General features: G+C 39.2%; 1 protein-coding gene across 7 annotated transcripts in view; it reads right to left on the reverse strand.

The window, feature by feature from the left end:
• Nucleotides 1-15,597, reverse strand: part of RAP1A (RAP1A, member of RAS oncogene family) — a 71,895-nt gene that overhangs the window by 16,278 nt on the left and 40,020 nt on the right. For all 7 annotated transcript variants that reach the window (XM_038379933.2, XM_038379932.2, XM_038379934.2 and 4 more), the window contains 2 exons: nucleotides 6,282-6,365; nucleotides 1,157-1,225 (listed from right to left, as the gene is read on the reverse strand). In XM_038379933.2, coding sequence (XP_038235861.1) covers nucleotides 1,157-1,225; nucleotides 6,282-6,338 — 126 coding nt within the window. In that variant the 5' untranslated portion in view covers nucleotides 6,339-6,365. The remainder of the gene's footprint in view (nucleotides 1-1,156; nucleotides 1,226-6,281; nucleotides 6,366-15,597) is intronic.

Raw genomic sequence — 15,597 nt, forward strand, 5'->3', positions numbered from 1 at the left:
ATGCTCAAAAGTGTGCTAGTGTGAGACATACAGAATTACAACCAAAGAGCCCTTTAACTTATGTTTTCCTTCATTCCTTCTCAAACCCACAAAAAAACAAAAACAAAACAAACTTGTTAAATTTTCCAAGCATTCCACTTACTAAAAATAATTTCAGATTAAAGAGGGTAATTCCAGAAAAAGCAACTCTTGACTACGAAGGTTTTAACAATTTTTTCACTTTATTGTCATGCACAAAAATCACCACTTCCTTTCCTTTTCTGGTTTGGAGCCTTTAATTGTAACAATTATTCTTATCTCTAAAACAATGGGGTTCTTTACAACAATCTGAGTGGAGAATGCAGCTCTAAGGATAGAATTACATCAAGCCACTCTATCAAGGATTCGAACAAGAGCTTCTGCTTTGTAATTGCAAGCTCATTTCCAAGAAGGCAGTGAAAAATGTCAGATGCCTTCAAAGTAAGCAACACTCATTTAAACTAAACAGTGAAGTGGTTTGTTTTTTAAAAACAATGACTATACTTCAGTACTTATATCTGTGATATTTGTATTATTTCCTTTACTTATAGTAGAAAATGTTGCAAACGCCATGGCATGATAAATTCTGATTCATTTATTTTTAAATGGCAATCAGTGTTATGTCAGCATACCATGAATTAAGACTCCATGACATTAAGGGTATGGCTACACTGTGATAAAAAAAATCCGGTCGCACCAAGTTTTAGAGCCCGAACTGCGGGGCTAAAAATTGCAGTCTAGACGTTCAGACTTGGATTTGAGCCCGGGCACCCTCTCCCTTTGGGGGGGTCTCAATGCCCAGGCTCCAGTCCAAGCCGGAACGTCTACACGGCAATTGTATAGCTCAGCAACCTGATCCAGCTGCTGCCACGTTACAGGTCTTTTAATTGCACATACCCCAAGGCCCTGATTATGCAAAGTGCTCTATACAGGCACAGAAAACCAGCTGCATGGATCAATTTGCAGGACTGGAGGCTAACAAGCCAACCTCACTACACTAACACAGATCCAAACTCACACCCCTTATGCAGACAAAATTCCCAGAACATGGATAAGTTTTGCCTGAATTAAAAAAAAAAAAGATGCAGTATCAGGCCCTAAAAGGGTTGATAGAAAATAGCATAATTTTATACTGTACCTTTCTGTATGAATCTTCTATTGTGGGGTCATATTTTTCAACAAAAATTCCCTGAACAAATTGTACAGTCTGAAAAAAAGGGAAAACAGTTAAAGAATAAACACAGATATAGCCTACTGACCTTCAAGTAGCAGCTCTTCAAAAACAGAATAGTGTAAATTCTGCGTCACATCAGTATTGCCAATCCAAGCATTCAAAGTCACGAGCCAGGACAAAAATTTAAATCTAATAAAATTTGGGTTTTTTGGTTGTTTTAGTTTTGAAGACTTCAGTATGTATGGTCATATTTTCAAGAATTTCTCAGCAACCATGAGGGTTAGAAACTTTTTTTTTTAAAGTGACAGCTGAGTGTCTCTCAGAATCTCACAAAGGAACTGGGCCTTCAGAAAAACCACCAAATATCGAGAGAGAGACAATACAATCTGGAAAGGTGTCACCACTGTGAAAGCCTCTGTATTTGAGGTCTAAGTTTTATTTAGAGCATCTCAGTCTTATTAAAATGCAGTAACTTTGACTGTAAGCTCTTTAGGGCAGGGACAGGGGTTTTTTGTTCTGTGTTTGCGCAGCACGTAGCACTGGGGTCCAGGTCCATGATTAAGACTCTCCAAGGTGCTAAGATAATACAAATAAAATATTAATACTGACAAAGATATGCAGCAAGATTTCAGAATGACAGATTAAAAAACTCTTTAAATCATTCACCTCTCAGTAACTGCAAAAAGAAAAGGAGTACCTGTAGCACCTTAGAGTCTAACAAATTGTAATTGTTTTTATAAAAATCAAAAAACGAATAAAAACCAATTAGAACAGTGCACCATACATTCAACAACAACAATTTATATTAAAACAGAAGAAAGGAGATACCACTTGTTTCAAAACCAAAGTTCTTTCCTCTCCTATGCATGCACTCAGAGTGAAACTAGGATGGGAAGCTTTTGACATGGCTGGTGTCTGGATATCCAGTATTTATCTTAAATTTGTAAAGGACCCTATATTTTAACTCTGTTCTTTTAGGGCTTTTCCACCAACCACGCTATGGTTTTCTACTTTTGCCCTGTGAGATAGATGAAATTCACTTTCACCTATCCCAGGGCTTCGCAAATGTCTTTCATAGTATGGATCAAATCTGAATAGAAAGGCATGTGCTTTAAATATTTCCTCTCCCATTTGTGATTGCAAAGCATCCCTGTAACAGCACCAGCATTTGCTTACATAGAAGAGTGAGCTTTTTAGCTTCTTTCAATGTGATTTAATAGCGGGAAATGAGGAGGATGTAGCATCAAGTGCGACCAGCCAGATCTCTGCAAGTCACAATTTGAGAAATTCGGAACTGCTCTATTTTCAGGATGGGGGATTTTTTGTTTTAACCAGAAACTGCTACGTAATCTACTAGATAAACTTGGGTCTGTGAACCAGGAACTACTAAATTCTAATGCTAATCTGTCCCTGACTTGCTACATAAATATAGGTAGTAGCAACCTCTGTGCGCGCACCCCCCCCCAAATAAATAGCAGGGCTCAAACATATTTTTGCTCCTAAATAGATGGTTTCAGACTTTGAAAGAGTAGCACACAGCCAGGAATCTGCAAAAGGCATCACTGTATTCTGGAGACTACAAAATGCCCACTGGTTTGTTTTAAACTAGCAAGAAAACAATTTTCTAGCTTTCATGCTAGAGAAGATTTCCTGCAGATGGGAGGCATGTGGCCTCACTCAAAAGCTCAACTCATTCTGTAGTCTAGAACAGTGGTTTTCAATCTGTGGTCCCTAGCCTCTGTGCGTCATTCAAAAATTTAAAAAGGTAGAAAAAACACTGGTCTAGAAAGACAAAGTCTCTTCTTCTCTACCATTTCCCTATCACATTGTATGGTGGTTGTCTCAAAGGTCTCTTCAGATAGAAGATCCCAGAAATACCACTTTAAATGAGATCATCGGTAATTCAATCAGCCATGGTGTTATATAAGGCAACAGGAGCCCTACCACAACAGACAGAATTCCTTAAGATTTTGGTGATTATATCCAAAGACTTCTGAATGGTTACTACAAAAAGGGTACAAAGACTTTGTTTTTGGTTAAGAGGCTAACACTGGAAATTGTGATTCAGTCATGACTCAAAAAAAAACAACTCTCTCATTGGTATACTGTTAATAGTTTCCCCAGGTTTGTAAGTTAGTCTTCACACAAAGGTGCTAGAACCTGGCAGACCACTCTGAACATCTTCTCGTATAATATCCCAACATAACTCATTTTGTAATCAATTTACGGTGCATCTAATAGAAGAAAGTTATTAACTGAATCCACAGGGCCTGGTTTTCAGAAGAAACTATTCAACCGCAGCTCCAAAACACACACTATGGGAGCTGCAGGGATCAACACTTCTGAAAATAAAGTTCCTTGTTTTCACCAGGTACAAGACTGCCCATTACATTGAAACATCACTGTATTTACATTTAACCACACTGTGGTTCTATTTGTTACCTAGTATTACTACTTCATCTTCCAAGCACTTTACAATATTTGCTGATCTCCCCAACACTCCTGTGAGATAGGTAAATAGTACCCTCACTTTATACGTAAGGTAATTGAGGCAGACAGGAGAAGAGATTCAGAAGTTCCTGGCTCCCAGCCACACCTTGTTCCATTACTTACATTACTCTCCTTTAGCACAGAGCTTGAATGTTTGCTCATTTTGTGTTTGTCCAATTATACATATGACCATTTGCAGCCAGATGCTGGTAATTTTACTTTCTCACTGATTGGCCAAAGGATCTTGCTTGCCATTAGAAAGGAGCAGAAGTCCATCACACAACAGATGACTATTAAAAGAAAGCTTTAAAATAACTGCGCATTCATTGCTTATAAAGGACTTTCATTATACGGCCATTAGTGCCAGAGGGCGAGCCAGGAGAAGTGTTGCACTATCAGCATTATATTGGGAAGCAAGAGTCAAAACAAGAAAGGAGGTTTTGCAATAAAACACCACCACATTGTGTTCTCAACTGTCATTCAAATACAGAACTGAATACCAATACCAGCCTCTTTATAAGTCATTTTAGTTTAAGTCACTTGGGGGTGGGGGAGGAGAGAGAAATTGTAAGATTACTATTGGCTAGGGTGATCAGACAGCAAATTTGAAAAATCGGGACGGGGGTGGAGGGGTAATAGGAATCTATATAAGAAAAAGACCCAAAAATTGGGACTGTCCCTATAAAATCAGGACATTGGGTTACCCTACTATTGGCAGCAAAACACCATAGTTATATTGTGTTTTAATCCCTTCCACTGTATTATTTTAAAGCCCATCTCAGAAGCTCTCTTCTGATGGCTGTCTGTTACCTCTCAATGCCATCGGATCTTGACTTGTTAATGGGGAACCAAAAATTAACAATAATCAGCATGTTGGATCAATATTTTCTTATGCAATGCAATGTATGGTTATATAATGTCAATAATGGCATTTGGCTTACCAAATATCACCGGACATGCACACTGACATTATTCTTCATTCATTCCAGTTGTATCACTGGTACAAAGCTGCTGATTAACGGAGTCACCCCCCACTTTACAGTGTTGTAGGTGAGATGAGAATCAGGCCATCATATATATTACTTATAACAAACAAAAAACAAGTTTATTTGTCCACAGAAAAGATCTGAGAATTAATGAGTCTGAAAAAAAAAAAAAAATCTAACTTTTACCTAAAAGTTAAATATTTGGAAAAACAAAAGTTTTTCAATTAAAAAAAGCTGCAAGACTGAACTGATTTAGATTTTACATCATAAGTGAGGAAACTTCTTCAAAGTTTGACATGTCTGACATTTTAGTGGCATGTACAGTAGGTTAGAAAGGTTTCAGAGTAGCAGCCGTGTTAGTCTGTATTCACAAAAAGAAAAGGAGTACTTGTGGCACCTTAGAGACTAACAAATTTATTTGAGCATAAGCTTTCATGAGCTACAGCTCACTTCATCGGATGCATTTGGTGGAAAAAGAGTCTCATTGCAGGACTCCTAAATCACAAATATTCTATTCCTGATGGGAAAAACAGACATATCCTAGGGGACTATGGGGGGAAGAACCTCATTATTAATTGCTGAAGTTACCATGGAAGAGTAGGGTTTTATACAAACACATTGTTAAGAATAAAGTTTTACACCTGCATAGTACCACAGGTTATTATGGGGAAATCGATTAAATAGTGCATCAAACCAAATGTACTGTTTAACAACCTGATATGCTTTACACCTCAGGTGTCTTCTCTCATTCACCCTCTGGATTCTGCAAGTAACTTACCAAGTACATCAGCTTTTCATCTCCATGTGTAAGTGAAAGGATGCAAGAGAAAACAATCTTACTATCCTTAACACCTTATTTTTGCCTACATTAAAAATAATTGGACAGCTACTCGCACCCCTAAGGGACAGGTGGCAGTGAATTTGCTTGCTTTAATAAGTTCCCACTAGTTCCTCCCTGCCTACTCCTTTCAGGAGCGAGCTGGTTGATTTAGATGTGATACATAGCTGACTGCACGCTCAGTACTACAACTAAGGACTGAAGTCTCCATTACAGTGCATGTCTGTCAGCAGCACTGCAACACAAACCACTGTGAAGCAACACTGATACTTCAGAAGTGAGCAGCGCCATCAAGCCACTGTTATCCTGCTACACTACCAGTGGCTGTTTCTTGCCACACTGGGTTTCAGTCTAGTTCCATCTGCAACGGAAAACACGCAGCCTTCGAGGAATGCCAGCTACCCTGCGCCTCAGGCATCCACAGTTCACGAGCATTCAAGCCAATACTCCTTGCTTCATTTTATTCTAGATTACGCATTTTCAATTTACATGCTAGGTTATATACATGCAAACTGAAAATAAAATAGCAACACAAGTCTTTTCACTGAAAACAATCTCAGTGCTCCATCTTTAAAGCTTTGGTAATTTTAAATTTAATACATTTACTACTTGAGCAGTTCAATAGCAATAATCCAATCCAGTGTCGTGTATGCAGAAAGTAATAAAAATGTCCCGATAGTGTAAAATAATACTATTTACAATGAGACATTGGTGAAATTTTTGATACTGCACTCCAATGCACAATTTTCAAGTCAGATACTGAACACTCACTCACCAAAGCAGACTTCCCAACGCCTCCTGAACCCAGGACCACTAGCTTGTACTCGCGCATGATGTGGTCTGTTCAAATACAGGCAATCTGAAAAACAGGGGGAAAGCATGGAATTAGGAGCTATGTTTGCAAGCATCACCTCAGAAACATTACGTTTTCCCAAAGAACCGCTGTCATAGCACATTTATTTGTAGGACAGACTAAGAACAAAAATCTCTTGTATAGCTAAGTACAAAAATCTCTTCAACAGCAGCAAAAAGATTTTTATTTTAAACCTGGGTACCCAAGCAAATGCGTAGTTTGATGGCTGCAATTTACTGTACTCAATGTAGCAACCATCAAATTCAAAAAAATAAATTAAAAACCCACAAAGTTCTTTTCACCAGGATGCTGGTAGATGTACAGAGTCTTATTGTTTCTGTTCGGTATTATTATACGGGACTTACCTTTGTTTGTTTTACAGACGTTCAATTATTCACCTATTTCAGGGAACTTGTGAGGAGTCTGACTCGAATTCATTTCTTCCCTTGGGACACCAAAACTAAGACCTGTTAACTTTTTGGGAATACTACAAAGTTAGTCTTTTCTTTCAGGTATTTGGGAAGAAAGAGGGTCAAATGTGGAGTTATTATGGTGGTATGTTTTGCTGTAATGATAAACGGGCATTTTGATATGTATCCATCCATTAAAGAGAAACAATTCTTCCCTAAAATCTATCTGCACAAAATATTACTACTTGCTTATGGCACCTTTCCTTCACTCTTCCAACTTTTAATTGCATAAAACTACAAGCAATTAAACAAGAAAACTGAACCAGTGAAATAAAAGAACCAGAGTTTACTTCACCCATCCACCCGCAACAGGGAATGATTTAGGAGGTCAATATTTTCTTTCTGAAAAAGGTCAGGCCTAACTTAATGCTGCCAAGTCAGAAACCTCTCTGCTCTTCCAAGCAACGCCTGTGCCTTTTTATGGAAATCTCTCAACTCCCTATGCAGCACAAGAAAATTTCTCATTCTCATCAAGATGCCCTGACAAATAAGGAGAATGACAAAGCCAGCGATAAACATTTTACACTATGTTTACATTATAAGCCAGGCTTGGCTGCCCCATCAACAGAGCCCAAGCAAACAATGACCTCACCAGCTAATTATCTGTTCATTCGTCCCCAGTAAAATAGCACTTTCTTCCCAAGTAAGGATTCAGAAATATGAATGCTATGAAACTGGATAGGTTTAGTTTCTCAAAGGGATTTCAGACTAACTTTGTCACATGATTTATGGGCCTTTCTAGGTATAATCTTATGATTTGTTGTACAAATAAAGATTTATTCCCTGTAGCAGGATATAAAAATAAACCAACTTGCTCACTGGAGTTAATAATGTACAGAGGGCATGGTCTGTGTTCCCAGCTCTGCCTCTGATTCACTCTGGGACCATCAGCAGGTCATTTATAACCTGTCTGTGCCTCAGTTTATACATCCATAAAACAAGGGTGAAGGTTGTAACACAAAAATTCTCAACAAGGAAGTTGCTCTATGAATGCAAAGAGCTACTGATGGGAAACTGATCCTGAACTCCAAAGATGCCCCGTAGCTAAATTACTTGGAGTTGATGTTCTTGAACAAGATCAAGAATCCATAAGTACATCCCCATTTGTTTTAAGTTCAAAACTGACATAGTATGAGACAGAGACAAATCTAAAGGCATTACCTAAAATTACCAGGCTGGATGATATATAAAAAAGTCTGATGTGTTTCAATTAGAGGATCAATCAGTCCCTCACTATAAAAAAAACACTAACATCAGCCTTGATGGAAACGTGCAAGATTTTGTAAATGGGCATACAAAATTGTACATGCACTGTTGAACTCATCCAGCCTGCTCAAACTCTAATCTGTATGTGCAAGTGAGATGCTGTATGCACAAACCAAAATATGTACAAATGTGTGAACAGATTATAGCACCTGCCTTTTAGAAAATTTAGCCCACTATATGTTTACTGACTATGAACAGTAGGGATGGACTGGACCGTCACTTCAGGATAAGCCTTTGTTTTAAAATGTTACGTTTATAACATTTTGCCCTATGATAACTGCAGTCCTGCTGCTTAAATGCTCCATTTTAACCCTTGTTATAACATGCTTGACCTGTGAGCCAATGTTGGGTAACCCACACACAAAACTGATCTTGCCTAACAATCTGTTTTATTTATTTCTCGCTTTTAAGCTAATAAAATTTACAATGGTTCTACCTTACTCCCAACCATAGACCTGATCTAGCAAAGCATGCAGATGTGTATGTGTGTGCGCACACGCAGATGTGGGGGCGGGGGGGCGGAAAAGGTGTTTTCTGGATCAGGGCCTTAATGCTCAGTGTTTTAACAGCTCAGAGTACTGTAGTGAGCTCATCACTGAAGTGAATGTTCATATAGAGCTATATTAAATTTAACAAAATGTATTCTAACAGATTAGTACAGTGCTACAAAAATTTAAACTACACTTGGGGAAATAAATACAAGTAATTTTAACAATGCAATACTATAGCTTTTTTTGTTTATACGTTCATTTACTCATAAATTTGCAACATTTGATTATCTGCAGTGGGGCTCCCAGTCAGTGTTAGCTAAAAGATTCTACCACACAATGTCAGTGGAGAAAAATTTACTGCAAGTATCATCTCTGAAGTCCTTTCTTGTGAGATCAAAAACTCACAACGGAATGCATCACTAACATTTTTAGGTCAGATTGATTTATATAGAAGGCTACATCTTATGGCAATTAATGTATCAATGCCCTTTATAACTAAAACAATAAATCTAAAATCTTGGTCACTATTTTAAGGAGCCAATGCAGTAACAACCTACAGGAATTCTTTGCAGAAGCAAGATTATTTGAAAGTTAGCATTTTGAATGAGACCTAACTACTCACTGTGGGATCTGAGTAACTCTCAAACAACAAGTTTATCCTCACAACGTGTTTGTGAAGTAGGAAAGTATCCCCATTTTATAGTTGCAGATATTGAAGCTGCGAGAGAGATTATGTGACTTGCCCAAGGTCACACAGGTCTATGGCAGAGCTAGTTACTGAACCCAGTTTGCTTGAGTCCCAGACCAACGCCTTAACCATAGACCATCCATCCATGCTCATGTGGTAATGGATGCATAATACATCACAGAAATCAGAGAGAAGAAACTTTTTAGGTCAAATCCCATCTACAAAGATACATAATTCATGAATGCGGGACACAAATCAGAATCTCCAACTGTCACATTAGTTCTAGTATGTGCCTCATGTGGCTAGTTGTGTTTAACAATTGATTCATCTGTAGCCACGTAAAACAGTAAAATATTTTGCAAATAACTCTGCTCACTGGGCCCTATGGAAAAAGCACTCTAGTTCTCTGCAGGATTATCCTAACAGCTTTTATTGAAAAAATAGTTGCAACTAGTAATAGTTGAATATGAGACTTCTAATGAGTCATTGTGGTTCAACGGTGCACAGGACAGAGAGTCAACAATCCAGTGTTCTACTCACAGTGATTCAATGGCAGAGCTGGGACAACTCAGGCAAGTCACTTCCCCTCTCTGTGCTTTAGTCTGCTCTGTACAACAAGGCTCCTTATGGAAGAAAGGCACTTGGAAAGTGTTTCTGAGTAGCAGCTGTGTTGGTCTGTATTCGCAAAATTTGTTAGTCTCTAAGGTGCCACAAGTACTCCTTTTCTTTTTTTTTTACTTTGAAAATTCTAAGTGCTATTAGTTAGTAGAAGTCTTACTCCATGTGGTGTGGCCTGAGGCTCTACCTCTTAATTCACACAGGACTCTGCTAAACCAAGGCCAAACCAAATCCATCTCTACAGGTGGGACTCCACCTCCTGCTTTGGACAGGAACTCTGTCCCAATGCAAGTTTCTCACACCAGACAGAATGATCATCTACTCGTCTCTCAAGGTATCCTTATGCCTCCTTTGCTGTGGTATCAAAGCTCTTGAACGCCTTTTTTTTTTTAAACACTTCTTGTATATAAAAGCAGGATTAATACCCTCTGTGCCGCCTCCGATCTTCAGTGGTCAAGAGTGAATAGCCCGCATAAGTCTGTACATCATTGCGTAATGGTAACTAAACAGGAAATACTAGCATTTTGGAAATCGTGTCAGCGGACTTGGTAACATGGAGGGAGGGAAAGAAAGGAAAGCAAAGCAAACCAGGAGTTGAGAGCAACCAAGTCTCATCTTAACTACTAGATCCTACAGAGACACAAGTCCTTTTTTTTTTGGGTGGTGGTAGAGGAGACCTAGGGAGGAGTGAACACTAAGGCAGGTTGAGTTCTATGGCACAAAAATTACAAGAGGATCTCAAGTTATTAATGAGCCAGACCACAGCAGCAATGCATGGAACACACTGAGTATATAGAAAATCACTGACAATGTTAGATGCAAGAGCTTTTCAAAGGGAGAGCAGTACATCCTCATTGGACTGGCAAGATGAAGTCTGTGCAGTCCAGAGTCTGACAAAATACCTGACATTGTCCTCTCTAACTTGTTAAAAACAACAAGTCATTGGGGAGGTGGTCTTATGTTCAGTTCAGTGCCCTATCCATTGGGCCACAGTACCTCTTCTTATGACCTGAACTTGACACAGGCAGAGGTTGTTTTATTTTAAATCAGTACACCGTTTTTGAAGGTAAAGATGCATCCAAGTTTTCTTTGCAAATTCATTTTGAATGATCGTTTTGCACCTACCACCATTTTGATTTGAGCCTCATTTTCCAAAGTTGCAAAATACAAACAATACTAAGGCCAGGTCTACACTATAGACCTATATTGGTATAATCACATCACTCATTGGTGTGAAAAATCTACACCCCGGAGCAACACAGTTATACTGACCTAACCCCTCCACCCCCTTGCATGTAGACAGCGCTATGTCAATAGAAGAGCTTCTCCCGGCTAACTTAGCTACTGCCTCTCAGGGAGGTATAATACTGTACGTGAAGACAAGCCCTTACTCACCTACCCGTGGCTGTGAACATCTTAACTCCCGTAGCTCAGATCTTGCCTATTTCAGTATCACTGTCTTCCCCAACCTCCCAGATTCTACAGCTGGGGAACCTGAGTCAGAGAGGTTGAGATCAACATTAACTTTGGGTGCCCATCCTTACACAACTTGGGGTTGTTTCTCTAGTGCTGATGAGCACCTGCCACTTCCAAAGACTTCCACTTTGTAAAAACTTTGAAACTAAAAGCAATCTGTGCAGGATTCCTCCCGTATGGCAACTAAATATTTAAAACCAGTTGAACAATATTTCCCTAAGTAGCAACATTTGCTTCCTTTTTTCAAAACCATCATTTTGGACTGAAAAAAAGAAGGGGGTTTTTAATTAACTGTGGGTAATATCGAAAGTAAGATCTATTGTTAGGATTTAAAAGGGAATGGATTTAAGGGAAGTATAAAAGCAGCTTGTTTTAGCCAGTCTACCCTTTCCTTTCCATACCACCACATTCTGGTCCCTCCCATTCAAAAACACAGTAATCAAGTTAAGGCTTAGATTTAGCCATGAACTCTTTCACTTCTTTTTTATAATCAAAAACACGTGGGAAAGTTTCAAATAGGGGTATTACAATAATTCTCATTTTTCTACAGTATTTTCCAGTTACTTTTTTTGTTTTGGATACTACAGGAAATCAAAGATCTTGACCTCTTGTGATTAATCTAGGCACTTATACGGCCATTACATGGATTAATTATCCATGGCACGTTTGCAAGATATTAATATCTGTTTATACAGCATCAACAGAGTGCTAGGGGCTTTTCATACAGGCACTACTACTATGCAATATCCTGGCCAATTTTTCATTTGGATAATTTCATTATATCTATCTAAATTCCCCTTAGGTTTCAGTTAGACACAGTATCACTCATTTCCACCCATAACTTTCTGTAGTGGTACTATGTGCTGTTAAGCAGTGACTACCCTTTAGTGGTGTATGCAGGAATTCCTCTGGATAAAAAGTACTTCTTCCAGCTTAATGATGGAGCACATTCGCTAAGCAGTTTAAGGAATCTTGTATTGCTCTGTGTATGGTATGGATAAATAGAAGTTTTCAGTTCCCAGGGCTTTCCATTGGGCACTTATTGCAAGCACTAATTTCATTTAAAAACGAAGAACAGAAAAATATATAAGAACTACAAGTCCTCTCTGGGGAACTGAACAACAGCTGCTTATTTGATAGACATCCACTTGAAAGGGCCAAGAAAGCCAGTAGGCAATCATAACAAGCACTCTTAAGTTACAAGTCATATGTAGTGGACAGCATTTTGACTGGCATATGTTTGGTATTATATTAGTCAAATAGGCCAGGATACAAATAATTGAATTAGAACTGCCCTACACACATGCAGAAAAAGCTACCTATTTAAAATAGATACTCAAGGGGCTGGTTTCTGATAGTTAGCTCTTTGAATAAGCAGCAATCCTAAATTACTGAATATCTCAGAAGAGCAACTTTCAAGAACAGCAGTTATAAATCCGCTAGGTCTGGATCTTATCTGCAGCAATGGACAAACCTCATGGTCATGTAGAGAGAGAGAGAGCGAGAAAGCCTGAGCAGGGAAAAGTGAGTGCTCTACAGCCTTAGCTTATAGCCAGCTGGCTGTTAGCTCATGCAGTAGAGGTTCATGCACTAAGCTCCAGATATCCCCAGTTCGATCCCGCCTGCCTATGACTGGAGTCTGTTGGCGTTACAGTCACACCACTGAAAATCTGGCATCGCAAGATTAATCTCCCCTGGTTTGTTACAGTTTTTCACTTGCCCCATGTCTTGACCCAACAATCAAAATGTAGCTGTTTGAAACGATGATTTTTAACGCACAAGGGTGTTAACAGACAAGACAACTAGGCAATGAAAAGGACCTGTTTCTAGAACCAGAATTAAAATACCCTCTTATTTTCTTCTATTACTACTGTCACAAATGACAACTTCCTCGAAAGCATAAGAAACTAGGACATCCGATTATTTATGGCAGCATCCATAATGTGCAAGGTTCTTTGCTGACACTCAAGAAGGAATGGTCCCTTCCCTGTGGAAGTCACAGTCTAAAGACAAATTAGGAGAAGGGGAAAGTGTTATTTTAATAAAAGTTAATTAGATGCACTATATACAGCCTAGCAGAAGTAGGTCTAACAGGGTATGTCCATAGTGCAAAAAACTAAACAAAAAAAATCACACCACAATAGCGAGTCTGAGGCTGGGCAACTGATCCCAGGTCATGCTATGGAGCTATAAATAGCAGCGAAAACATTCCCATTCCCTCTGAAGCCTAGGATCTGAGACCCACCCCCTGTCACTAGGTGGCATAGCCTGGGCTCCAGCCCAAGCAGGAACATCTACATGACTATTCTTGTTCCCATAGCGCAAGCCTGAGTCAGATGACCTGGGCTCAGACTTGATGCTGTGGGAGGCTTTTCTGCAGTGTGGATCTATTCTAAGAGAGACAAAGCTCCAGTTTAGCAGAGCACTTGAGCATGTGCTTAGGTCCATCCATTTCAGCAAAGCACTTGAACACATGCTTTAATCCCAATACTTTAGCATGTGCTTAAGTGCTTTGCCAAATGAGGGCCTAAATAAGCAAAGCGTTAGCTGTGGTGCACAAGGAGTTGGGAAAAGGCATGCATAAGGGCCATGTGGGAGAAAACACACAGGGTATGTGTCCACAGATATTAAATACCTGCAGCGGGCCCAGATCAGCTGATTTGGGCTCGCAGGGCTCAGGCTGTGGGGCTGTAATACTGCTGTGCAGATGTTTGGTTTCAGGCTCCAGCCCGAGCCCAAATATCGACTCGGCAATTTTTAGCTCTGCAGCGTGAGCTCGAGTCAGCTGACCCAGGCCAGCCATGGCCATGCCTCAGGTCTTTTATTCCAGCATAAAAATAAAACCTTTTTAGCAAAAATGCAACAAAAAGGTTGATGAGATATGATCCCGTTGATGTAAAGGACGGGACTCCTGCTCACTAGGTAAGTGAATATACATATAGGCCTCTGTCTATTTTAAATATATTTCTCCAAGCACTGTATCTTTGGGGCAAAATAAGTCATTCTTTGTCCTGAGAAAGTGCTTCGGTGCATCACTGCAACCATGCTCTCAGAGGATCCCAGTGAGGGTCCAACTATTGAATTATTACCAGACCTATATGTTTGGCCAATTGTTAACTCAGCATGAAAGCAGAATGAAAACTGTTTGTCATATTTATTGAGATCCCAAATGACACCGTTTTTCAGCAAGACAGCAGATGCCAGAAGTAGCTCAGAATGCCTGTTTTAATTACACAGTCTCTTCACACAGTTCACATGCAGTGAAAGATAGCATACTATCAGAAGAGGACAATTTTATGTATTGTTCAAATAAAGTGGAGTGGCATTCCAGGTTTAAGAATTGTGTAATTTACCAAGATAAGGATTTAACACATTTGTTGCAATACAGAAACAAACATGCATGTTTGAATTGAAAGGGCTGATCAATCCTATGAAAGGGTAACCAAGAGCAACGACAACATGCAGCACTTAATACAGCTCTTTACATTTTTAAAAAGAAAAGGAGTACTTGTGGCACCTTAGAGACTAACAAATTTATTTGAGCATAAGCTTTCGCTACAGCTCACGAAAGCTTATGCTCAAATAAATTTGTTAGTCTCTAAGGTGCCACAAGTACTCCTTTTCTTTTTGCGAATACAGACTAACACGGCTGCTACTCTGAAACCTTACATTTTTAAAACACTCTACAACCACAATTAATCCTGTTATCATCCCTGTGAAGTAATACTCATTTTATACCACGTAAAAACTGAGGCACAAAGTAGTAACTAGCCATAGCCCCCATAGCCACAGGGGAAGAGCCAGGACTGTAACTTGAGCAATGGACTGAGAGCCAGGAAATCTAGTCCATTATATCATATTCTTTCAGACAGGAAATACTGCACTAAAGGGCTCAATCACATTTGCACACACTGTGCTATGTAAGACCAGCGAATGTGCTTGTGCACATACATTAAGACAGATTTTACACAAGACTTAGATAAATACATGTACTTTAGCACTACAGAAGCAGAACAAAAAATATTAAGACATTTGTCAGCCAGCCTCTATTTTTAAAAGCATTTACTCACAGCCATTAAGAGGATTTAAATAATTCTGACTTTATAATAAATACAAGGATGGTCTTTGGGAAGCCATTCTGGAACTCGCAGCTGGTCCAACCCCTTTTTCTACTCTCCCAAAAAACTCTAGTCACTCACCAGGAAATTCCTAACCTGCGCCTGGGGAAA

This window comes from Dermochelys coriacea, chromosome 21, assembly GCF_009764565.3.
Source record: "Dermochelys coriacea isolate rDerCor1 chromosome 21, rDerCor1.pri.v4, whole genome shotgun sequence".
Lineage (NCBI taxonomy): Eukaryota > Metazoa > Chordata > Testudines > Dermochelyidae > Dermochelys > Dermochelys coriacea.